The 25952-nt window shown below is 37.1% G+C and overlaps 1 protein-coding gene across 1 annotated transcript in view; it reads left to right on the forward strand.

The window, feature by feature from the left end:
• LAMA2 (laminin subunit alpha 2) overlaps positions 1-25952 on the forward strand; it is a 288465-nt gene that overhangs the window by 178376 nt on the left and 84137 nt on the right. Inside the window, exons 30-36 of the mRNA XM_026070008.1 lie at positions 328-414; positions 1310-1503; positions 9643-9785; positions 10323-10421; positions 15711-15822; positions 19893-20055; positions 24565-24775. Of these exons, the coding sequence (XP_025925793.1) occupies positions 328-414; positions 1310-1503; positions 9643-9785; positions 10323-10421; positions 15711-15822; positions 19893-20055; positions 24565-24775 (1009 nt within the window). The remainder of the gene's footprint in view (positions 1-327; positions 415-1309; positions 1504-9642; positions 9786-10322; positions 10422-15710; positions 15823-19892; positions 20056-24564; positions 24776-25952) is intronic.

The following is a 25952-nucleotide window of genomic DNA, read 5'->3' on the forward strand; positions in this document are numbered from 1 at the left end:
TACTTCCTTGCTTGATCGCTGTGAATGACAGCACCATTCAATCACACAGGCCTACGATAGGGGCGTCGTTGACTCAGTCCTCTCTAATCCTACCCTGGTTGATTCTACCCTTCCAGCTTTTGTCTAAATTGTGCCAGTATGGCAGCAAGGCATTTGTAAAATTCTTAACAAAAAGGAAGAATCTCCCACAGGTGTTTGAGTAGATGAGGAAACGCTGCCATTTATGTTGAAGAGTGGGGTTTACTGTGGCCCTTCTGCACAGCTGACTAGAGTGAAATGATGTAATAGAGTACAAATTAGTTTATTTTTTATTTCTTTTTGTTTTAGTTTTAGCCCTTCTTGTGTTGCGGAAGGACCCAGTGATTATCTGTGTACTGCATGCCCCCCTGGATATGAAGGCCAGTATTGTGAAAGGTAGGATGAACGAAAAAAGAGAAAAGAGGGACGATAAAAAGGAAGCAATACATGAAGGAGAGCAATTGTCCTTCAGCATATATTGACTAATAAGCATATATTGACTAATATTTAAATACATCCCATTGGATAAGTTATTTCCTCTTTGTGTATGGTTAAAACTTGGCCTTAATAGGCAAATTTTACATGCATCCATTGTAATTGCCAGTATTATTTATACCACAAATATTGTCCTAGTCTTATTTTCCCATTCTTTTTTATTTTTTTCTCCTGGACTCAGAAGTTAAACCAATAATTGTTGCATTTATCTAAAATTAGGTACCGTGCTTATAGTTCACCGTGATGTCATACTTACCCTTCCTTTTGGGTGATTATTATGTCCCCATGGGCACTGACTATGGAAGACATTTACACATAAGCATATTAATAACCACACTGAAAACTAATAACCCAGAAGACAGTTGTTGTCCCACCCATAGTAATACTGTAGGATTAAGGTAATCACAGTTAGCAAACAAGTATTAAGAGATTTCATTTCTAACTCAAAATCCAAGCAGACAGTGAGAAAGGTCGAACACAGCTAATGTGGGAACTTTTGTGTCATGGTGTAATAGAAGTTTTCCTGAGACTGTTAGGGGCATTGAATCACTTTTGCCTAATTCTTGAATCCTCACTGTTCCACATCCAGGTTATGAGATTAAGCCTATTATCATTTTGTTGGACAGCATGCACCATTTCTCCCTCTGCAAGTACATATTGAGTCATAAAGCACCAAAGATTTGTTAATGACTCATGAATGTCCATGTATGTTTTGATTATAGCGTTGGCAAGTATTCATTATAGCACTCTATGCATCTCAGTTGGCCAAATATGTTTTTGTATTTGCAATGTCTAGATGTTCTTCTGGCTACACAGGAAACCCACAAATTCCAGGAGGCTCCTGCCAGGAATGTGAGTGTGATCGATACGGTTCCCTGCCTATCCCCTGTGACCCTGTCACTGGACAGTGCACTTGCAAGCCTGGATTCACAGGGTGGAAATGTGTGGGCTGTGAACATCGGCATGCGCGTGATGGCATGAAATGCATTTGTACGTATACTAACATAATTTTGGAGAATTTTTGATGGTCTTTGTCATATTTCAGAAATTCAGCCCTGCTTTTATACCAGTCGGTTGTGTGCATTTCTTTGAAAATGCCTGCTGGTTTTCTTACTACTTTGGCTTTTTGGTCCATTTTTTTTACAAGCTTTCAGATGTTAGGAAAATTCTAAGTACAATTTAATATGCTCACTGACAATTGGCAACAAAACTTTGAAGGATTTCCATTTGTGGGTTTTCAAAGTCTGTAGTTTTGCTAAAGGATGGCATTGCTACTGCGACAGATTTAAGATCCCTAAATGGGGAGCTTTTATTTTGAATTTTTTTAGTGTCCTCCTAAATGTTTAATCAGCAGCTCCAGTGCTTTGTGCCATGAGTCGCACACAGAACCTGGAAAGTTTTCACCAAGGTTTGCGTGGTCGTGCTGCTTCAACAACTTCTCACTGGAATGTAAGAGGCATAAGGAGTAGCAGTGCAATATGTGCAGGAACAAAGAACTTTTGTTTAAAATAAAAAGCTAATAGCCAATCCAGCCTAAAATGCCGAGTTAAATGTTAAAATACCAGTACCTTTGCCCTACCTTCAGTTTTGATATGTACCGATTGTCTTCTCTTTTATTATTGTTTGGAGTTTGGTTTCCATGAAATTGGATATTTTGTTTGTTCTGAGCCTACAATCTCATTTCCTGTGATATTGTACACTTATATCTTATCAAAAAAAAATCAGGTAGCAAAACCTTACTTGGGCCCTTAGTCAATCCTGACTGAAATAAGGCATTTTCTCCCTCTGCCCCCTTTCCTCCCTCTCCCTCAGCTGAGCAGGAACTAATTTAATTGTGAACCCCCTCCCACCCCGGGGCCATCACTGTTCATTTTAAAATAGAATACAGATAGGGATTCAATAAGCCCACAGTATATTATATTTTTATTCTGTGCATCTTTGAATATACTGGCAGGGCACAATGAATTGTTTTTAATGTTTCATCTGATTTTTATCTGTTATAGGATTTTAATTGGAGCTTTTTCGTTTTGGGGGTTTTCCTCTATGTGAGGTGCTTTTAACATCAAGGCAAATAGATGCCATAAAAGTAGTCTTTTTTTCACAGAACATATTCAGTGTTTACCTAAATACCTGGTGGTTTCAGAGTGGACTACAATTCTCTAATATTAAAATCAACTAGTACATCTTAAGCAAATTGCAAACAGTATAAAAAGTTGGAAAAATAGACAAACCCAACAAGTGCTAAAAATGATTAACGGTGTGGTATCAGTAAAGAATGAAATGTGTGGCTCTTTTGAGTGCATAAATAGGAAGGGACGTTAAACCTCCCCTATGCTGCAGGAACTAGTCTCTGTTACTAGAGTCACCACATCAATAACATCCCGGTCATGAATTGCTAAAACTGCTTAAATATTTTATTGGACAGTTTGTGCCCATTGGTTCTCATGATATGATTTTCCTTTTGTTTAAAGGTTCCTCAACCCCACATTACTCCAAATCTGCCTCTGCTGATGCGAGGCATACCCCTGACATGGTGGAAAACACGGCCTGATCAATAAACCATTTGCCTTTGTAGCCTGTACCGAACACGTGGGCTCCGGCAGGCAAAGGGAGTGCAGCAAGCACAGACTTGGTGGGGATTTGCCCCTGGTTAGCACTGTTCCATGTGTCACAGGCTTCCGTGCACAACACTTTTTGTGATAGGGGCTGCAGCCACCTTTCTCTGTGTGCTCTAATAATCATTGTGCTGTCCAAGAACCACTAGAAAGACCTTTTGGGAGAAACCCTGAAGCTTTCTTTCCTTACTCCCAAAACATTTATATGCTCCAAGCTGAGTTTAATGCAGCTGAGGATTTGGCCTTATATACAATTTATTTGTACTTCCTGTATCAAACACGATAGGTGTCAAAGATAGATGGTGTTCAAGATGCTCAGTGAAATCTCTTCTGACTAGCCTCAGTTGTAATGAAACCCTAATAGTAGTAATGATAGGGATTAAGTACTCTTAATGCACAGAAAATTAATGCCATATGCAAAATCCTATTTGCGTACCATATTTCAAATGAACTGTATGTGCATATCTATTTCTGCTTATTTGCAGAGTTCCATTTCAAATATTGTTGCAATTGCATTGTAACTGTCAGAAGTGTGAGAAGTCCTGAGTTAGATGGTAAAATGGTCTAGCTCAGTGAAAATACATACAAATGTAAACCCTCACATTTGAATAAATACAGTGGGAAGTAATACAAAACACTGTGTGGTTAAGCTACCCACTGTTAGTATGTTATATTTAATATTTAGGAAAGTAAAAATTGATTTTGAATATTTAGCACAGAATAACCATTTGAATAATGAATTTTTGGCAAATGCTATAAAAAGCCACCCCACATTATGACATGAAAGCTAAAGAATACATACTTAAATCCTATTAGAGAGAGATTTTAGCTACACTACAGTAATGTATTGTTGTTTAGATATAACATTTATACTTTAATATATCCCTTATCCTAAGTATTCAAAAGGTTTTACAGTGAAAATCTGCAGTGAAGAGACAGAAAAATTCCAGAGGAGCGTGCACTTTCATTTAAGTGATCTATTTTTGATTTAACCAAAAATCTGTTTTTACCAGGTTCTTACTGTTTTTTTAATAACTTGTCATTTTTCAGTTGTTTATTGCATGCCATTTTTCAGTGCTGTGTTACAACAGTTATATTTTAGAAAGCTACAGGTAGAATGTAAAGAGAAGATACTTTTTAAAAAACACTCTGCAAAGGGGAAGAATTTGTTTACTGCTAAATAACAATAGAAAGATAATTACAGGTGAATGGCACAGACAGAATCCACTTGCCATTATATTCTTAGAACAGAATAATGTTGTTTTTCTCTAGTATACAATTAGGGGAGGGAAAATGATATCCAAAAAGTAGATTTTTATGTAAGTAATACAAGGGTCTGAATGGTCTACAACACATGATAAGCAATTCTAAATTTTTACATTGGTAAGATTAATGACTAGATTATTTCCCCGACTAAAGTAACCGAATACTTGTGTATAGATCACAGAGCTGTTGAGTTTGGAAGGGATCTCTGGAGATCGTCTGGTGGAACTACCCCTGCTCAAGCAGGGTCAGCTAGAGCAGGTTGCCTAGGACCATGTCCAGTCAGATTTGGAGTATCTCTAAGGTCTCTAAGGAGATTCCACAACCTCTCTGGGCAACCTGCTCCAGTGTTCAACCACCCTCACCGTGAAAAAGTGTTTTTTTGTGTTCAGATGGATTTCTCCTGTGTTTCAGTTTGTACCCATTGCCTCTTGTCCTGTCACTGGGCACCACTGAGAAGAGTCTGGCTCTGTCATCCTTGCCCCCTCCCATCATATATTTATAAACATAGATAAGATCCCCCTGAGCCATCTCTTCTCCAAGGATGCTCACAGTACTCTGCTGATGCAGACTTCCTTGTAATTTGTGGTCTCAAGTAATGCACTTCTTAAACTCATTTTCCCCTCTGTGTTCAAACAATTAGTAGTCAATAAGAAAATGAGTAACAGTTGCAAGCTTATTTTAATAATGCTGGTAACATCCTTTTTTAATTTCAAATATGATAAACTTCTCCCCAATCTCCTCTAATGCTTACAGATTTTGGGTTTTATTTGTAACTACAAATGAGTTGTCTTATAAATGATTGATGCCCCTTATGCATCACTGCCATAAATACTATGATAAATTTACCTCTGCATCATTCATTCTGATGAAAGTTATCAACAGGCGTGTAATCAGCACAGTATTGAAGACATATTTTCTGTTTTCTTAGTTATACCCAACAGTTCTAATCCGGAATGTAGATGAGTTGTGTGATGAACAGGAGCTTCTTCATTTTGTTCTACTGTCATCAGTACCCAGCACACTCAGGCAGACTGAAATCCTTAATTTTTGCTTGATTCATATTTTACACATACTTGCAATGTGTAAACAAATCAAAACACATATTCCTCCCTCCTCATCCTTCCCAAAGAGCTTTGACCTTGGACAGCTGAGGTGGAAAAAAGCTACACAGGGATTTGGATCAAGTCTGTAACAGTTGTGCGTTTTCTTAGATTAGTTCTTGTGTGGTTTTTTTTGTTATATCCTGTGACATTTCACTTCACTTCGGTTGTAGAGCTTGTACTATGTAAAATGAGGAACCATAGATTGCAATCTCATCAGAATGACGATGGTGCTTGCTACTGTGAAATGCTCAGAGAGAAAACATTCCTACTGAGAACCTTATTGTTCTTCTATAAATAAAGCATAGTGAGGCTTTATTGTTAAACATACAGTAAGTCAAAACTCATCTTCTGAATGCTTTCAGGGCACCAGTCATAACTGCAATGAGGACTTACTTCAAAAAATTTTGGCCTCAATATTTTGAGCTCTGTTGCAACACAAATTGCAAGACTTTTCCTCAGATGTATGCTGCTGTCATAAATGTTCCTTGGGGTCAAGCAAAAGCTTAAATGTAAAACAGTCAGTTTGGTTCTTTTCTATTAGATTAATGGAAACAGAAAGCAATCATGACATAGAAAAGATCAAGAAGACATTTCATTGGTAGGAATGTTTCTTTCACTCAATCTTGTGAAAAGAATGGACCATCAGCCACATTACGGTCAAAAAATTTACACCTTTACAAGTTTAAACCTTTAATATTGGTAGAAGGAAAAATTGCATAGTCAGGTATCCACTGATGGGATTTTTTTAGCACCAGATCCTGGATACTTAAATATAGTACTTTAAGTAGAGCAGTGCCTGCAATGAGAGGGAGTTTTTCCTAGCTCCCACCCATTTGTGCCTTCAGGAGGAAGAGGGAACTCCTAGCCACTGGAGTGGCCACTGGAGTGGCCACTTCTGTCCTGACAGAATCAGGATCTTCTCTCTAAAACAGACTGTAGCTCCACAATCTCAGCCTTCCCAAATTCAAAGCTGAGCAGAGATGCTCTGTCAGAGGCAAATCTTAAAGAATCTGTTAAAGAAGCATCTTCTAGCTCCCACAGAGTCCTTGATTCAGCAGGAGATGGGAGCTTCTCCTCACAAGCCTTCACGGAGGGCTCCCCTGCTTGGCGTAGAAGCTGATGAGCTTGCTGTTGTCATCCATTTCTTTGAGCAATGAGCTGTTTTTGAGTTTAGAGGCACACCCCAATGTCTTTTGCCAAACTCAAACACTATAAAAACTTAATTAGTAGTGGTTACTGTGTATCGGTCAAAAACAGCAAATAAGGCTTTATAAATAACAGAAGTCAGAAATAAACCTGAGCCTGTGCTTGGGATCATGATCTGGATCTGAATCTGAATTTGCCCAGATTTTTGAGATCATGCCAAACTCCTGAAAACAGCAGCAGTGTCAGTGAAACTTTTAGCTTCATCTTTAGCTATGTTCTGGGGTTCTGTTTGGGGCTTTGTTTGTTTGTTTCTGTTTGTTTTGCCAAAATGGGAAAAATAGGGTCAAGGCCAAAAGATTATTGAGCCTAATGAGAGTTCAGCACTTTGTATTGTGAAGCAGTAGCAAACAGTATTACTGAAGAGAGATTCCATGGTTTCCCTTAGACTAAAAATTACCTAGTCATAATATAAATGCACTGTGCTTCTTATGCATCTTAATCAGGATAAATGTTTTAAAGCAAAACTGTGTGTTAGATAATCACCTAATTGGAGGAATATGGCTCAGACATCTGATTCCTTTATTGTACAATGTCTTCTCTTTGTAAAACAGAGTAAGTGGCTAGATGTCCATAAGCTTATAGTGTCTTTTATTCCTTGATCAATGTTTTTTTAAATAATTTTCTTTGTCATGCACACTTTGGAGATGCTTCTCACAAGAGGTAAGTCACAATTCTTATAGGACTTTTTGTGCATGGGAAAGTGTGGTGAAAACTGAAAATGCAGTTATTTGTGTTAATTGCCCACTGGAATACCGTAATATTGACTGCATGATTCGTCTCTTACATGCTTGCATTGCTGTAATGATCTGAATTTAGTGCTGCATTTGTTAATATTAGACACAAATTTATCTTGACAGTTTTATAGATCAAGCCACGGCAAAATTTAGTCATGTACAATATAATCATGCTCTTGAGATATCTGCTGTAGCTCCAATACATTTCAGACAGCACATTGGAGAAGCTTAGTCCTGTCTCATCTACTCAACCGTGGTCCTCACTTGATGTAGTTCCTCTTTTCAACCTGATTATCATGCAAGAGGTGTTAATTTATACTGAATGCTCACAGCACACTTATCAAATGACAGTTGTTTACTATTTGAGAATACTTCATGTCTTCATAAGYTGTTCATTTTTTTTTCTTATTGGTGTGAATTAACTTTGTCTTTAACATGTAGCCAATTTTTAGCTTTTTATTACCAACCAGTCTGAAAAACTTGAGGGTGAATAGGTTTAGCTTGTCCTTTAAGTAAAATACTATGTCTCAGAATAAAACAGCAATTCTTTTCAGGGCCTAAATCATTTATTTGCAGCCTGCAAAATGGTTATCAGATCTACTTAACTTACTGACCAGTTACAGGACAGATGTTTGTTATAGAAAACATTCAGTTTCCTGTAAAACTTGTGTTTCCTTTAATTCTCTCTGCCTTTTAAGCAAACCCACAGATGACAAGAGCTAGGGTGGTAATAAGCATTTTTTTTAATGTGACATAGAAACATAAATCAGAATGTGTCGTGCCCACAGTAACAATTATAGAGTAGTTACAGTGCAGTTCAGCTTATGTAACAAAATGCTGAGAAATAGAAGGAAGAAATCTCCAAAGGAAGCAATTCAAATGCAAAATGAAGTCTTAAAATAACAGTATCTAGCTTGTTGCACCCACTTCTTACTGCACTAAACCAGCATCTATCTTCTCTCCTTTTCAACCATCATATGAGCTTCATGGTGTATTAAACTAGTATTCATTAGTCTTCCTTTCTCCATATTTGACTCAACTCCTCACTATACTGAACAGTTCACCTTCTACAGAATAAGAACATTCGGATGTCTGTGACTAAAAATTGTAAAGAACAGAAGAGGTTTAATCTACATGAACAGTAGATTTCAGGAAAAAAAATTGTAATTCTCCGTTGAAAATTACTTCTCTTTTTCTGCAAGAATGATGATGTTGTGTAGTGGTTTCTTAGCCATTATGCTGCCTAGGAGTGTTGCTGAGAGAGATAATTGCATACTTGTAAAATTTTAGGCACCACCCTCCATGTCTCTTAGCATCCCCAGTGAATTCATTGTTTCACTGTTTGCTCCACCTCCTGAGATGCTGTTTAGCTTTGCCAGTCATGTGTAGCACCTTTGTGTATGGAAACAAAAAGGCATACCCTCAATTCCTTTGTAAAGGGTGAAGAACGTTCCTATCTGCAGCTGAAGTAGTAAAAGACTTTAAGGTTATGAGAACTTCTTGTGATAGTTAATGGAAAGCAAGGAAAAAAAAGAGATGCAAACTCCTTTAGGCATATGCAGCACATACCAGTATTTTTCAGGCTAAAGCTCATTCACAAGAAAGGAAGCTTGCACAAAAAATTATAATCTGGTTAGTGAAAGGAAGTAGGGAGAAGCATTTCTTAATAGAAAACTGTCAGTATTTTCACACAGACCCTTTTTACTGTCTGCATTGTAAGTTTAGCATGCTTGGCCATGCTGTTATATGAATATGAAGTATGTAAATTACAAGATTTCAGTTGTTTTTTCTTACGTTCAAATCCGCAACCATACTATACATAGTTCTTTTTTAAGTGCTCCGTAGATTTTCTAAATTACCTGTTCACTTTTCTCAGACTTCCTCCAAATTGCTTTTCTGATTTAGGATTTTATATAGGCTGGTGTGTAATGGGTAACATTAATTTTTTTTCCCCTCTTTTTGTGAGGTAAGTCTACTAATTTTGCTCTTAGTTTACTGTGCCATTACCAAGTCCTAAGCAGGAAGGTCTTCCCTATTCCTCAACTGCTGTTTCCATTTTCTTCTCACACTATGTTTTGGGGGATAATTGTCTTAAGTTGGTGGCATTACCTTTCACAGAACTGTGTGGGCTATAAAATATTTCTGCTCAAACATCTGCCTTAAACATTTAGCAGGAATAATTAAGCTTTGCTCTCCTTCCCCCAGTTTGTGATGATGAATGTACGGGACTTCTTCTCAGTGACCTGGATCGACTAAACCGGATGGTCATGAGTGTAAACCTTAGTGGTCCGCTGCCTGCTCCATATAAAATGTTGCATGGTTTTGAGAACATGACACAGGAATTAAAGGTATGTTCACAGTATGCACACACATAAATAACAAGGCTTCAGTACAACTGTGCTTAAATCTGTCCAAACATACAGCTGTGAGTAGGTTCAGGGAAGAAGCAAAATTCAAGGTTTAATTACTTCAGGTTTGTTGTAGTGGGTAAATAGTTATTACAGTTATTTATTATGACTTATTTTAATAACTAAATCTTGCAGCAATGATTTGTTTGTGTACATGTATGGAAGGAAGTATAGTGCAGGCATGGAAAAAATAATGTTTCATACAGATAAAATAATGTTTATGCTGGTGGTCTATAAAACATTTATCTGCTGTATAAACAGTATGTTCTCTTCCATACTCTTAGGTTCTCCACTAAAATATGTAAAGCTCTCAAGTATCCTGAGTAAGGTGTTGGATGGGTGTGACAAAAGAGTCAATGACAAGGGGAGTCACATACTATAATGAGGAAGACACTTTTGTTGTTTCTTCTTTACAATATTTGGAAGCACTGAAATCCATTAAATACAAATTTATGTTTCTCCTCTTTCCCCCCGCAGCATTTGCTTTCACCACAACAAGCACCAGAGAGACTTCTTGAGCTAGCACAGGAAAATCTGGATACATTGGTGACAGAAATGGATGAGCTACTGACAAGAGTAAGTCTGTAGTATGCTAAGGTAGTATTATGGGTTTGGTTAAGGCTGCATAATGATAAAAATCTTTTGAAGATGAATTAAACATGAATGAATAGATGAATTATAACATGTTTTTCAGTCTCAATATTTGAAATGGCGGAAACTCCTCTAGCAGCCTCTTTCTAGGGAGCCAATACACTGAGATATGTTTTCTGCATGACTTCATAATGCAAGAAGAAGCTCATACAGAGCACCCAAAAATGAGTTTATTTAGAAAAGCTAAGACTAAAGGAAAGACAGATCTTGATATAGCATTTATGGGCTTCCCCATGACTTGTTTTAAAAGCCCAGTGGCAGCCAAATCATAGGATTACCATAGAGTTCCTCACACAGTGGGAGTCTTTCTTTGGCTGGCTTAGGCTCTCAGAAGCTAAGCTGCCTGGTTTCCTTCATTTTCTCCTGAACATTAGTATGGTCTCTTGACGGATCTTTGTTTTCTGCATCAGCAAAATCATTTCGTTGTATGCTCTTTCAAATCTCCAGAGTCTGGTTGGCTCAAGATAGTACTCAGCCTGTTTCTCTCGCAGGTTTGCCTGTGACAATACAGGTACCCTGGGCTCAATCAGAGTTACTAAGTGCCCAACCGTCTCAAGCACATTATTGGAAAAGTTTTGCTGGTTTTGGAGTTTGGTTTTCCATTTTTAGGTCATCTGCTGTGTTGACTGGTTTCTTCAGGAGGTGTAAAGGAAATGGTAGCCTAGGCTGATCCACTTATTTTAAAGAAATTTTATAGCAAGACAAAGAAAGTCCCATCTTAGCAAATAACTAGTTATCATTAAAAGTCAAAGAGTGAAGTAGTTGAAATGGGGACAATATTTAAAGGGAGAATTCAAATATATACAAAAGCGTGTGTGAGTTTATTTAAATATATGCATTCTGTATTTCATTTATGAGGGAAATGAGAATTTCTTGGATGACACTCGATGTACTGTTTACTCTGTTAGGAAAGTTTTATTTCAATATAGACCCTATTTTGGTCAGTAAGAGAAATTGTCTAAGAAAATAATATAAATTGTGCCACCTAGTGGAAAAAAATACGGGAAGGGACCAGCTGTTATGAAAATTCAACCGTTCAAAAGATGTTAATATAAAGGACTGGCAAAAATCATTTTCAAAAGAGTAGGCACTCTTCTGCACTGAAATAACCAAATAAGCAAGATACTGATCTGATAATACGTACAGCTGAGGGAATGTACCTAAGCCCCATACAGTTTTAGCATCCTGTCTTGAAATTGTTCATGGCTTGCAAAACTAAAATTCTCAAAGAAACGGGTTTGCATGTGTGAATTACATTCAATTTTGAAAAATCCTAACTAGTTTACCTGTAGTGGGTAAGCAAACATCTGTAGTGTGTGTATACACGTACATATATGTGTATGTGTGTGCACGCATCTACCCACACACAGATGCATCTATACATACCCCCATTGTGAGTATAAAGGAAGCTTGTTCTTTCACTTCTTTTTGATGTTTTATTTTTTCTGCCAAAAGTAACTATGGTAGTTTTAAGTATTAGTAGATTTTAAATTCAGGACAGGCCAACAAGCAGGGAAAATTATATTTCCTGCATTAAACTTTCTCAGTCTTAGGCTATGACACCTTTTTTTTCCTTTTCATTGTTGCTCTTTTTAGTATCCTTTTCTAATTCTCTCCCACCCTCAAAGCACCCTCACAAATGAAGTAAATTTCAGTCCCTGTGGTGATAATCTAAGATAAGGTTAGGAATTCAGGCTTTTTGTAGGCTGGTCTTGAAAGGAAAAGTAGCATGGTCGTGGTCTTAGAGAACTGGAGCAGTGGCCAGAATATCAGCGCTTTCCTTCCTGTGGTTCCACCTTATTACAGCCAGTAATTTGCTTATGATTTCCAGTTATCCTTACAGGGAGGTGTTAACTGGATTGCGCTTGCGGGTTTTAATTTGGAGACTGTCAACAGATGTCAGTCCTACCCTTCTCTTTCTCTATTTCTGAATAGGAGGAATGTCGCAGCAAGATGAGTGAGTCCTGATGTAGCATATTCAAGTCTCATTTCTAAATGAAGACATAGCTGAATACCAGATAATGGCTAGTGCTTGGTGTACATAGTGGGACTCCAGGTAGTAAAGTTTTTCCCCATATCTGATTTTCAGGCTTACTAGATTTTCAAAGTGAAAGCTGCAGTGGTGAAGAAAAAGGTTAGTGAGGATTGGCAAGGAGCCTATTTTCATAAAGAAAAAATTCTGAACATTTTAATATAAGATGTAGAAGACAGTAGTATTTAGTCACTAAAAAACTACTGATTTTTTTGCCTGCTCATGGCTTCTTCTCGATGGCTCATCTCTTCCTTCAGTGCAGCATTCCTCTGCCTACTTTTCCGTTACATTTTGTCCTTCATTCACTCTGCCAATTTATACCTCAGCTTCTCTATAGCACATTCTGAAGATCCTCATCTCTTTCTCTTCCACTGGTTACATTCTTACAGGCTTGCATGCTCATTCCTGCATCTACCACCTGAGGCAGACATCAGGTTTCCACTCTCAGTTCACTGCTTTCAGCCAATGACTCCTCCCTTCTAATCAGATACTTTTAGAGCCTTCAGGAAAGTCAGGAACCAGAATCATTCCTCTTGGTTGAAGTGCTTCTTTTGACTTCGTAAACTCTTCATTTCTCCCATACGATTGAACTTCTCAAGCTCAGAAATTTGTGGAAGTAGTAGCAGGGGCAACCTGGTTTGCAGAAAGTCAGGGGGTTGTAGGGTCGTTTATTTGTTTTGCTTTGTTTTCTCTTGGCTCTTGTCCTAAATACTTCCATCTGTACAGAGGTCTGTGTTTCCTCCTTCTTCTGTGGTCTGCAGCTCACCAGCTGGAGAAATTCCTGTAAGGCTCCCCTCCAGATACGATCCAGAGCACAAGTTTCTCATGTTTGATTAAGACCTCAGAATAAACAAAAAGAGAAAAAAGGCTGTGCGTATTTGCTAATGTTTGTATAGTTGTCAGATTGGGGCAGGGTGTTCCATGGAATATATATTGTTAAGTATAAACCATGGACACCACCAAGGCACATTTCACTGATCTCAAGTATTTGCTTTCCTGGATTTCCATGATAGGGGTCTCTTGTTTGTGTCCAGACTTCTCAAAGATTCATTCCAAACCCTTACTCTGGTTCCAGTCTGCCTGAGCCTTATCACTTCCCCAGGAGAGAGTTTATTGTGCCTGTTTAAACTTAAACAGTTGACAGCAGTTGAAGTCTGACCTTAATGAAATGGTAGCTATAGTAATTTGAATATATGGCAAACAAGTAGGACTTTATTAACAATTAAAAACATCTAACTGACCATGGAATGGCTAGGTAGAATGTGAGGGATGTTACATGCTGTTTAATTTTGTTTATGGAGTTAAAGCTAGACCAGAAAATTAAATGAAAGGTTGTTTTTCAGCAAAGCAAATTACAGCAAAATACGGAAAGCATTCAGTGGGATTTGAGTACTGAAGAGAACTGCCACAGAAAAGAAATGGAAACTGTTCAAAAGCAGATTAATGTGCACCAAATTGTAGTACATGCCATCCAGTCATAAATAATGAGAGTTTAAAGTGGCCAATTGGAATTAATATGAATGTCAAAAAAGTAATCAAGGATAAAGGTATATGCAAGTTATAAAACACCATTTATAGTAAAGGACTAGAAATATTATGGAATATAATAAAAGTAAATGCAAAAATTCTAAGCAAATAAAAAGCAAAGAATGAAAGACTGATTGTTGAGGATGTGGCAATAAATAATAAGCTAGTTCTCAATTACATGAAGAATAAAATGACATCAGAAATGCCAAACTGGGTTAGAGCAGTGGTCCATCAAAACCAGTCTCTATTCCTGCATTTTTCCTATCCCAACAGCCTTTTACAACTCACTATGACAACATTATAGTTCTGCATTCAGTCAGGTACAGGATTTTTGTAAATCTTAGAGGTAATAACCAATAGGATGATTAAAGCTATATAAATATGAAAAGCCATGTTCTTCTACTGGTTTAGGGATTAAAATAGAAACAACTCCCCCCATTCTGGTATATGGTCCTAATTCTTCCTTTATAATTCTATGTACCTCAACCATTTTCATATAAATTACCTACAGGGTAAAATTACCACCAAAATTACAAGTGGGATGATAATGCTAGGGATTTCATTTCAGGAACCCAGCTGTCCTGGTGTAGCTTCACAACCTCCATCTAGGAGCTAATCAGAAAACAAATCAAAGTGTTTAAGTGATGCCATATCTCTCTGACTATTATTGAAACGCTTTTTGGTAACTGAGAAAAGGTTTTCTATAGTTCAAGTCAGAGAAAACCTAAGCTTGCTTTGGATCGTTTACCTAGTTGTTTCCCAGAGACTGGGAAGATCATAATGCCCTGCTTCTAGATATTTCTTCGGAATGCAATCTGGGTCATCACAATCTTCCCCAAACACTTTGATTTTTGCTTTACAATACTGTTTGAAAAGCTTTGCTTGCTTGAAATGGTCAGCTTCTTTAGGGTAAAAATGGGTCCATTTTGTGAATGAGGATCTTGGAAAGCTAAGTAGAAGATTCTAAGATGATTGTTTTCCTCAATACATTTTTCTGATCTGCAAAAGGTGTAGATCTTCATCCTGCTCCTCCTCTAATTCAATAAAATTATAAAGCATTTGGTTGCACAAGGGTAAAATTTTACTGAGCACCCCAAAATATTATAAGCAAATAACATCAAGCATTAGAGCTGAAGAAAACAAGTTACTTTCACTTTCTTTCTCTCTTTCTTGGTTTAATTAATGTATTGATTTAAAATTCTTCTTGCCTATTGGCACAGACTGTCTCCTTGAGATTGCCCCAGGGGAGGAAGCAAAGAGGTCACAATATCTGCTGCACTTTGTCAATGGTAAAGTGTGCAATTGTGAAACTAGAGAAACTATCCCCTGAAGAATCCATTAAAAGGTTCCGAACAACATTTATTTAAGCTAACTCATGAATAATTTCATCCTGTCTCCTTTTGCGTGCTGTTGCACACTACTAGGGTTTCTAAGAACCTAAAATAAAGCCTTCCAATTTCCATTTAAAGGAAAGGTAATAAAATTTAATTGTGTACTTGAACAGAGCATGTCATTTCCAATGCATCTGATCAATAATTCATTGATTGCATTCTGCCTGAGGAAAGTTTTGTAAGTAGATTCAGCCAGTAGAAATATTTTCTAATGCAGCCTTGTCCTGTTCATTAATTATACTTTTCCTAAATTTGGATCACTAGGCTACCAAGGTGACGGCAGATGATGAGCAAACCAGGCAGGATGCTGAGAGGACTAATGAGAGAGCAAAATCTCTTGGACAGTTCGTCAAAGGCATTCTCCAAGCTGCTGAAGGTACTGGAAAAATAAATATGCCAGTTGTTTCTCAAGGAAACTGTAGGACAGTGGAGAAGGGGATCTGAGAGACAGTGAGGAAGAGAGTTCATTCACTGAAAAATGTCATGTGCTTTAAATGTTGAATTAAGAAGCTACAGTCAACTATCTTCAGACTTTTGCAACCCACAGGGTGTAGTTCATATCAACAGTTGGTGCAATGGTAATTATGAACACAGACTGGCAGGAAATTGAGGATTTTGCAGTTATTTGAAGAAAAGCTGTTAGGATGAAGTAAGTAAAAGTGCACTTTCTGCTTAGCTTTTGTTTATTTTCAAAGCAGATAAAAACATATATTTGGAACGAAAGCCTGATATACTCTTAGCACTTGGTACTTTAAGACTTCGTCTTAATTTCTCAAGATGACTCCAAAAAATACATTACTACTTGCTGTTAATGAACATTTGCTGCCTGAAATTTGCAAGTGACTCCTAACCGTACCTAAGTGCATACCTAACTGCATGGAGCCAATTCCCTTCCATCCACAAGCTGATTCTCTGACTCAGAGTCTCAAAGTATTGTAGACGGCTTTGAGAAGGAAGATCTAAATACTATATGGAGCTATGAAATACGAAAATGGTTTGGATATTTGAAAATGTTTGACAATCACTGGCAGGCTTTTTATTTGAAAAATATTGCTCTTTTCTTTTGTATTAAAACTCCTGCTACAGTACTCATTTCAGTAGAGTCATGCTTCTAAAGGCCCATTTGATTAAAGGGGAAAGCTACTACTTCTGTCAAAGCATTGTAAGATACGTTTTGTATTGCCTTTCATGTAACGCATCCCAGGGCACGCCACTTAGTGGAACCAATCAGCAATTTAAGGTACCTTTAGGATGTGCAACTTTGACATGAAATAAATGTGGGAAAAGCAACATGAGAAGGTCAGGAAGTTTTCAAGAAGGTTTTTAAATAAAAATCAGACACGTTCTTCATTTTCAGATAGAGTTGAATTTGAGAAGTTGATGATGAATTCAGGATGACAAGGGCTAAACCTACTTTTTGCTCTACAAGGTTTATGTTCAGTGTTTGTAACCCCCACAAGTTTCCTCAAGCAGGTTTAGCAATAGAAAACAAGAGTTACGTGTTGAAGGGTGAAATAAATCTATGCAGTATCTTAGAAGTAGACAGAAAGACTTGAAAATCAATGTGTTTGACTAGCAGCAAAGTCAACATTTTAAGAATAGTTTATATATAGGAACACAGGACTGAAAGAGACATCATGGGTCACTGCATCCAGTCCCTGCCCTCATAAATTTTCTCACCCATATCTTCAAAGTAGTTCTCCCCCCCGCCCCCAACACACACTCTAAATAGGAGGTGGTTTCAGAACTTGACTCTTTTGATAACTCAAAACCTCATTTCTAGCAAAATGTATTCCTGGTCAGTTTATCATCATGTGTTCTCTTGCCAACCTTTTTCTTTAGTTCAAATAGTTTTTACCTCTCCCTATTGCTTCTCCTTCTCTTCCCCCACCCCCAACTGTGTTTACAGATGGGAATTATATTCCCCTTCAGCCTTTTTTTTTCTAGACTAAAACACTTTAAAAAAAAAAAAAAAAGTTTTTTCTCATTCAGCGTATTCTCCCAAATCTTCTGGCCACCTTCATATTATTTCCCTGCCTCTGTTCCAAATTAGGTTCATCTTGAGCACAGGTGACCAGCATTGAAATGAGGTTGCTTCAGTGTCTTGCACTTCCGTAACAATAAAACCTCCCTACATCAGCTCTCCTAATACATTCTCGGATAGCATTTCCTTTTTTCACAGCTGTGTGCCACTGGAGACTCATAATATAGCAATGTTCTTGTCATCCATAGCTAATCTCCAACTGGCAGAGCCTTAGTTTAGACCTGAAATTTCTTTTGTTACTTAGTTCATAACCTTACATTTTGTACTGTTGAATCTCATTCCATTTTGATTGCTTCAGTTCTCAAGGTCACCCGATGCTTTCTGTGTAGCATTCCCATCCTTCTCTACCAAGAGTTTCTTATAACTTTTTCTCATCAGCATATTTAATCGGTAGACCTCCATTATTTTGCCAAGATCATCAATGAAAATATTCAACTGGATCTGTCACTAACCATACAGTCTGACATGTGCTACCTTTGAAAAAACCCAGTTGATTTATTCTCTATCCTGTTTTTCACTTAATTCCAAAGTAAGCTCTCAGGCCTTAGCAGAGTTGCCCTTCCTTCAAAACAGGCACTACATTGCTGTTCTCTGTCAAACAGTACCGCTTGGTACTGGATTTACAATGTCGTGTGCCAGCTCTTTCATTTTTAGAATGGCAGTTCTCCAGCTTAAGTTCTTTTGAAATTTTCTTCCTCCTTGGTTGTGATAATTTCTGTATCCTTACTTCTGATTGCTGTCCTCTCTTTGTCTCTCTGTTCAAGATCACTGTCTTTCAAAAACTGAGGATAAGTGTTCGCTTTATTTTGAAGCCATTCCTAGATTATTTTAAAAATTGCCTGTATAGCTTCTTTTTATGTTCTGTTTGTTTTTATAAATGAAGATTTTTCACTATTATTTAATTCTTTCTGTAGGGAATGGTTCAACTCGGTTTCTGTTAATTTTTACTTTGTTTCTGCTCTTCCTGACCTATAAGACATAGGCTTATGTGCTTATGGGCTTGATTGTTCCTTAAAGGCTTTACGTCCACTCGTGATGTTCTGATTGAGACAACCAACCAGTTTGCTTACTTTCTCTTTGCCTTCCCCTCTACTGGATTGCAGATTTATGAATGTTTTAATACTTTGAAGCTGTGGGAATGCAGGTCTTTTTCTATGACCCTGAGCTCTCTAATACTTTTTGCCAGTAGGCAACTAGTTGAGGATGAAATGCCCTTTAAGTGCCTATTTCTTTCCACTGGGTGAGGGCAATGCCTGAGAGTGGCAGTGCTCCTTATTACTAGCAAGAAGTTTTTAGTTATTTGTTGTAAAACTCAGAGCATTGATCCATTTCCACTGAACTGGTTATTGACTTTGAACTTCTGAGAACCTGTAACTAGTTTTCCCTCATAACCATGAAATTTTCACAGCTTTACACTTTTTTGTGCACTGAGATGCCAGTACATCCAAATCCTGTACCATCACTGAACTCTGATAGTTTGCAGTATATCAAGACTAGAAAAAGCAAAGATCATTATGAGATGAGGAGGACGAAGAAAAAAGATAAAACTAGATATAAATTTTCCTGCACCTAGTAAGAGCTGAGATAACATATCCATTTTCTCTTTTAAGGTAAATATTCAGGGATTTTAAATTACTATTTATTTATTCCAGAATAAAAAAATGAATATATGCTTATCTGTGGCCTGAGGTAACCTGGTAATGATATGTAACATAATTCACACAAGCAATCTAGTAGTAGTAGTCTTGTTCCAGTCCTCACTACCCTGCAAATAAGCATTCTTACTTAAACATCCGAATCTCAGTCTTCCTCCGCAAGTCAAATTTAGAATTAGAGCTTTCCTCTTCATCATTTGTTTTAAACCTATACAACGTGTGGATGAAATACCCCTTTATTTGAATTTTAAAAAACACATATTGATTTCTTCAATTAAAGATTTAATTTAAAATATTCAGATGTACCTGTGTGACCAGAAACTGTGATTTTGGTGAAATCAGTTACCTGGAAGCCTAGTGCCTGTGGGAAGGCAATAGTACTTTCTTAAGTTGAAAATGGAACTGATTGTCATAAGTCACCTAGTTGCTTCTGAAAGTGTTTATTCGGAATATAATATGGTGTGCTATAGCAGAAAGATTTTAGTTGGTCCTTGAATATGATACCATGTGTACAGCTTTGTCATTTAGCAATAGTTCAACTACTCCAAATACATAGTACATTTACATTGTACTATCATGTACTCTGTCCCTCAGTTCTATCACTTAACTGTCCTTTATATTTCACAGCAGGAATACCCAGTGCAAACTGCATTCCACTTGCTGATGGAGTTGATGTGCAGATCCTTAAAGCCTCTCTGTCATTTTTATTTACTAACTCTCTCTATATATATTTTTTGCCCCCTGCAGCTGTAAACGAAGATGCTATAAAATTGAACGAGACACTCAGAACCCAAGACAAGACCCTGGAGAAGAGTCTTCCAGACCTGCAGAGTGAGGCTGACAGAATGATGGCAGAGCTGAGAAGCAGAAAGCTGAATTTGCAAGAAGGAATAGCCCAAGATGAGTTAAAGTGAGTAGAGGGACCTCCATCTTCAACCTCCTGGTGATAATATCCAAGTTTCATAAATGTGTTTGACATCTGTTATAACTGAGTTTTAAGCTGGGGCTTACAGAAATGTGAAAGAAAACAAAGTCTAATATTTCATATCTGTTAATGTGGCATTTGCATTTTTGGAAATGCTTGCATATGCATAAAGCAATCCCTAGAAAATTACTTCTCTGCTCCATGTGTACCAGCAACTTTTCTTAGCAATTGTACTGTTTGTGTTTGGCTTCTATTTCAGACCTGAAGAGGGGCTGTTGCACCAAAAAGCTTGTCTGTTTTTTCTGGAAATACTAATTGGTCTAATAAAAATATAATCTGTCTGCAAAGCTTGTCCAATAACATAGATATTCAAAAGAATGTGTTCTGCCATGTATGGAACAGTATAGATCAAAATATTCCAACTCCATGGCAAAGCTTAGAATCCCAAGGTTTGGTCACCTATCTGTAAAAATAATAAAAAAAACCTTAAAAGATATTGGTTGCTCTTTATAAAGTACTTTGAGACCTAATTCCTGTGCTTTTACTGATTCCGCAAGATGCTGAAAACTGACCTGATCCAGCAAAATACTTGTCTTGAAGCTAAGATTTTGGCAGTCTGCTATTTCTGTAGCATGTTCCTAGGCTAGGGATCACTCAGCACTTTATTGCAAGCACTTTGCTACAGCAAACAGCTAACAGGTCATTCAACTTAGCAGCTATGTAGTCCATTGAAGTAATATGATGAGCCCCTAAGAAAGCTGGCTGAAGTACATGTTTTCAGGCATGAAAATGTTGATTATTAGGTGTATGCGTACTGTAAAGAGACTTATACAGACTACAAATTTAGCTAAGAATTCCAAGCAGTATAGATTCACATTTGCACTGCCTATCTTATGCTTAATAGACTGGATCATTTCCCAAAAGTCCTACTACTACAGTATTTCTTCCCGTACTTCTGATAGCTCCTCTTTCTGTTCTCTTGAGAAAGGATATAATGAAAACATATTCTTCAGCAATGTCTTATTACTTTTTCTTTTGATTCCACTGAGCCCCAGCTATACCTTCTCTATTCACCCACAGAAATAAAGGAGCAGGAGGAAAAAAATAGGGAAGAGAAAAAATTAGCCAATCTTTGAAAGTGCTGTTTGCAATTTTAGGGCAAATGGGAGGAGTTGCCAGGGTGGAAGTACTTTTCAAACATGGTGTTCATAGTCCTTGAATGCTATAGCCAACGTGAAACTGTCTGACTAACATGAAATCAGTGCAATTGCTAGAGCAGGAAAAGTGATGGGATTTTTTTAGGAAAGAACTACTCTCCCTCTTGCCATTCTTCCTGAAATGTGCAAAGTGAGTATTTTCATTTCCTGATAAAGGAATACACTTTTTACTCAGAAATATGCTAACTGAATACACTAACTGATTTCAATCGAAGTTGTATGGCGGTAGCTTAAGGATAGGATTAGCCCATTATGGGCAATCATTGAACCATTAAGATCCAAGGGATTTTGACTGGACTCAACAGAAAGAAAATTAGAGTCACTGTGTGTTATGGGGGATGAGGGGAGAGTGAAGAGCCCCTGAAAAATGTTTTCTGAAACTCTTTTAGGATGTATTGCCTCTTAAAGAAAAATGCCTTAAAACTGCTTAAACAATGTGGTAAGCATGCATTCTATAAGGAAAAAGGAAAAAGAAAATGTAATCATTCTTAAAATGGTATGTGTGTGTGTTTGTGCAAGCACATATGTGGATCTGCATACTCACATGTATTCTTTACAGACTCATTTTGAAATACTTATTTTTGAATGGCTCTGCAAGTCTCATGACCACTTTTAAGTAGTTAATCGTGTTTACTCTCTGGTGAGATGTCATTTGGCAGTGATTGTGCTCTGCTTGGCTAGTTTTCAGGATTTGGTCCAAGAAGAGAATGACAAGAATCAGTGGATTGTTCTTCCCTCTCCTGTGTTTTCAGTGAATTCTTAAATGTTAAAGGAAGAAGACTATTTCAACTACTCTTTAAAGTTAAGGCTTCTTGCTTTCACATATGGCAAAACTTGACTTCAATTTGCAGCTTTTTCCCTCGTTTATTTTCCTTCAAATTTTTCAAGTCAAGTCTGTAATCTGATTGACATACTCTATTGAAATGACATATTAGTAAATATTTCTCTAATGAAAATACATTTAAAAATATATCAGTTTCTGTCCAAAACCCCATAATTTTCATATTTCTGAAATAAATCTCCCAATATGTTATAACTTTCCTAAATCACAAGATCCTGGAAATACGTGATTATGAGAGAATCTCTCATTTTCTCAGACACCACTGAGTTACTGTTGAGGGATGCTGTAAGCCAGAAGTCTATCTTTATATTTAATATGCTGAATAGCTTTATCTTTCTGTGAATTTTTCTTCCATGAATTTCTCCGATGGCTTTTGAGCCAATATAATCTTCTTTCATCCCTGGTTTCCTGTAACAATGAATTGCATAACTCAACCACACACTGTTTGAGGACCTCCCTCCTGTGTTTTGAACTCAGTTCCTGATATTTTCTTTTGATGCCCACCAGCTTTTGTATTAGGAGAGAGAGAGAGTGGACAGCTGATCACCTTATCCATGCTGCTCATGATTTTATAGTCATCTATCATAAGTCATTTCTTCTCCAGATAGAACAATTCTAATATGTTTAGTCTTCCCTCATATATATATGCAGTTTATTTTTTTCATCATTTTATCATCTATCTATAATCTTTCTTTTGTTCCATCATACTCATTTTGACGATCCAGACCAGAACACAACATTCCAGATGTGAGGCCAGACTTGTGATTATTTCTTTAACATTTTTAAGTATTTTGTATGGTTTTGTTCTTTTTCTAGGAAGGTATCCAGTGAAAATACCACAGGTTGAATGTAAAAGACAGTATTTCAAGAAACGTGATGGGGTCTGGTCACACAGAAATTCCAGTACATAAAACAAGGAATTACATGGAGGCTTGAACTTCAAGAGAAAGAGCAGAGGGAAAAGTGCACAAGAAATAATATTGATCTGTTATCTTTAGACCTCCAATGATGAGTTTAAAAATAGACTGCTGGTTAGGTATGCAGTTTGGATGCACTGTGAGGCAAGGGCATAAAAAAGGAAATCCATCTGTCTTGTACTGTTCTGTCTCATTGTCATAAAGGTACCATAACTTGACAGAAGTTTAAGACGGTAGTTACTTCTACGAAGAACAAAGGAGAAAGTATCGAAGAAATTCTGAATTCTTTCCGACGTTTCTTCTGTGATAGGGTGTCAATATTGGGTTTGGGGGTTTTTTGGGTTAAATGTTTTCTCCTCAGAAATTGCAAATTCACAACTGGATGATTTTTTTCATCAAAACCAAAGGGAGGGCAGATGATGCGGGGGGAAATACATCCCAGAAAACCCCAAACTTAAGGTAATAATATGGGATTTTATGGATTGAGTTCAGGTCCTTCCTCTAACATAGGCCCAGTGGCAACATATCTTTTCCACCTCTCCCATTTGGTTTTGTGCATTTATCTCCATATATGTTTTTGAAAGGTTTGCAGTGGAACTGACTATAGGCAGGGCAAACTGCAAAATTTTTCAGAAAATAGAGTTCTTGTTTTCCAGGCAACTAATCACTTTGCCATAATGAGACAGGAAGAAAAATACAGTCTGTTCTAGATGGAAGTGTGATCGATTTCTTCTATAGATATTCTCTCTCATACAGATTCCTATTTCCTTATGATTTTCTTGTATCTCTGAGGTATCATTTAGGAAGTGGTGTTGCATTACAAGAAACTGATTCAAAGGCACGGTATCATGAAGCAGAGAAGTGACACGGTATAAAGGTTATTTCAGTCCTTTAAAACTGGGTGCAGCAACTCACTAATGATCAAGAAATACTTGTATCCCCTGCCAAAAGCAGACACGTGAACTTTCTGTGTTGCCAAAGTCCATTAAAAATATCCCAGCATTTATTTTAGATAAGCAGAATACTTTGGCTGCTGGAATCAAATCCAAGGATCCTGGGGGCTGTTTGTGACACAGGAAAGAATTTATGATTTTTGACTGACTAAAACAGTTTGTCTGCTCCTAGACAGCTTGAAATCAGGCATATCTACATTCTGTCGCCTCTGCTCAAGGCAGTAAATCAGTTTGTGTCAAGTGTCACATTAATGTCAATGAAGGAATGTTTTTTGACAAGTTGAAATGTTTCAAAAAACCTCACTTTACTAGTCAGATCTCAAGAATGGCAACTTACCAAAAAAAAAAAAAAAGTCCTCCATCTTCGTGCAGTTTAAAAAACACTTTAACAAAGGGTCTAAGAACAACCCATCATTTTACTTTATTAAGCATGTGAGCTCCTGAAAGTTACTTTGAGATATTATTTAAAAGTCCCTTTCATTTACGTGATATTAAGAATATTGAGATTATTTGGTGTAGGGAAAATGGACTTAATGCCTTTTCTGGTGGGGGATGATGTGTTGCAGGAATGCAGAAGATCTTTTGAACAAAGTGAAGAAATTATTTGGAGAACCCAGTGAGAAAAATGAGGAGCTCAAAAATGAGGTCCGGGACAAGCTGGCAAACTACCATACTAAAGTTGATGATGCACGAGATCTGCTAAAAGAAGCTACTAGTAAAATTAGGGAGGCTGATCGTTTATCTGCAGTCAACCAAAAAAACATGACCATGGTAGAGGTGAGTGCTGACAAACCGTATCCTTGATTAACTTGGTGTCTGACCAAAATTTGAAACTTTGCATAGATATTTTGTAACAACTAAATCCTAAAACAAAAATCCAAGGAAAACAAAATTATTCTTTAATATAAAAATATCTGATATAAAGCAAAAATATTCCTCAGAGTGAGAAATGTGCTGGCTTTAAAAAGTGGAATTACTCCACAGTTTTCTTTATCAAAATAATACTGACTGTTTTTAAACATTGAGTGGAGAATGCCATTGGACTCATTATCTTTTGTGAGGTTAAGTTTGCCCCAGTATAGATAGTCATGCAAAATTTAAATCCTGTGCTCAAGATATAAATAGGGGAGTTCTGTTAAAGATCTTTGCTGTCATATATTTGCTTCTAGAAAACTTACACTTTCATCTCCCTTTCCAGCCCCTGGGAAGAAGACTGAAGGGGGTATGTGGATATTAAAGACTAATAAATCAAACTTTATCCTCTGTATTTAGTAGCTGTTATAAATGATCTCCCTCATAGCAGAGGGTTCTACTTTTGATTTAATTTAAATTGCAGAGACTTGAAGAGCACATTATACTGTACATTAACAAGCATTTAACCGAGATATAAAGAGCAGAGTCAACTTAATGAAGATAAATGTTTCAAACTCTGTTTATATCTCGATGAGTTTTTGTCTAATGTACAATGATGAGGTTAGAGTTCTGAGACCTCAGTTCTCATCAGAGATTTGTGGGCTTGATTGAATTAAGGAAATACAGTGATGTAAAGGAGTTAGGTGGTTTCTATTCTGTGCATTTACTTCCCCAAGGTGGATGGAGAAAGGTTGAAGAAATTACCTGCTGTCTCAATTTTTAAAGTTTTCTCTTCACCATACTATGAGGATGCCTGACTCATTTGGTGATTTCAGCAGTGATTTTTTTCTTTTTCTTTGGACCCTGTTTTGACTAAGAAGCCATCACAGCATTATTAACACTAGAATGCCATGGCCTCCCATCAAACTAATCCATGATGCTTAATGGATCTTGCACACGGACTAGCCAGTTCCTTATTCAGAAGTCCTTCCTTATTACACAATATGCAATATTTTCACTATTTGGAAAATCAAGAATCCTAAAGTTGCTTCAGAACATCATTTTTTATTTTATATTCAATAGTTAGTGAAACACCAGTGGA

This window comes from Apteryx rowi, unplaced genomic scaffold, assembly GCF_003343035.1.
Source record: "Apteryx rowi isolate R43461 unplaced genomic scaffold, aptRow1 scaffold_301, whole genome shotgun sequence".
Lineage (NCBI taxonomy): Eukaryota > Metazoa > Chordata > Aves > Apterygiformes > Apterygidae > Apteryx > Apteryx rowi.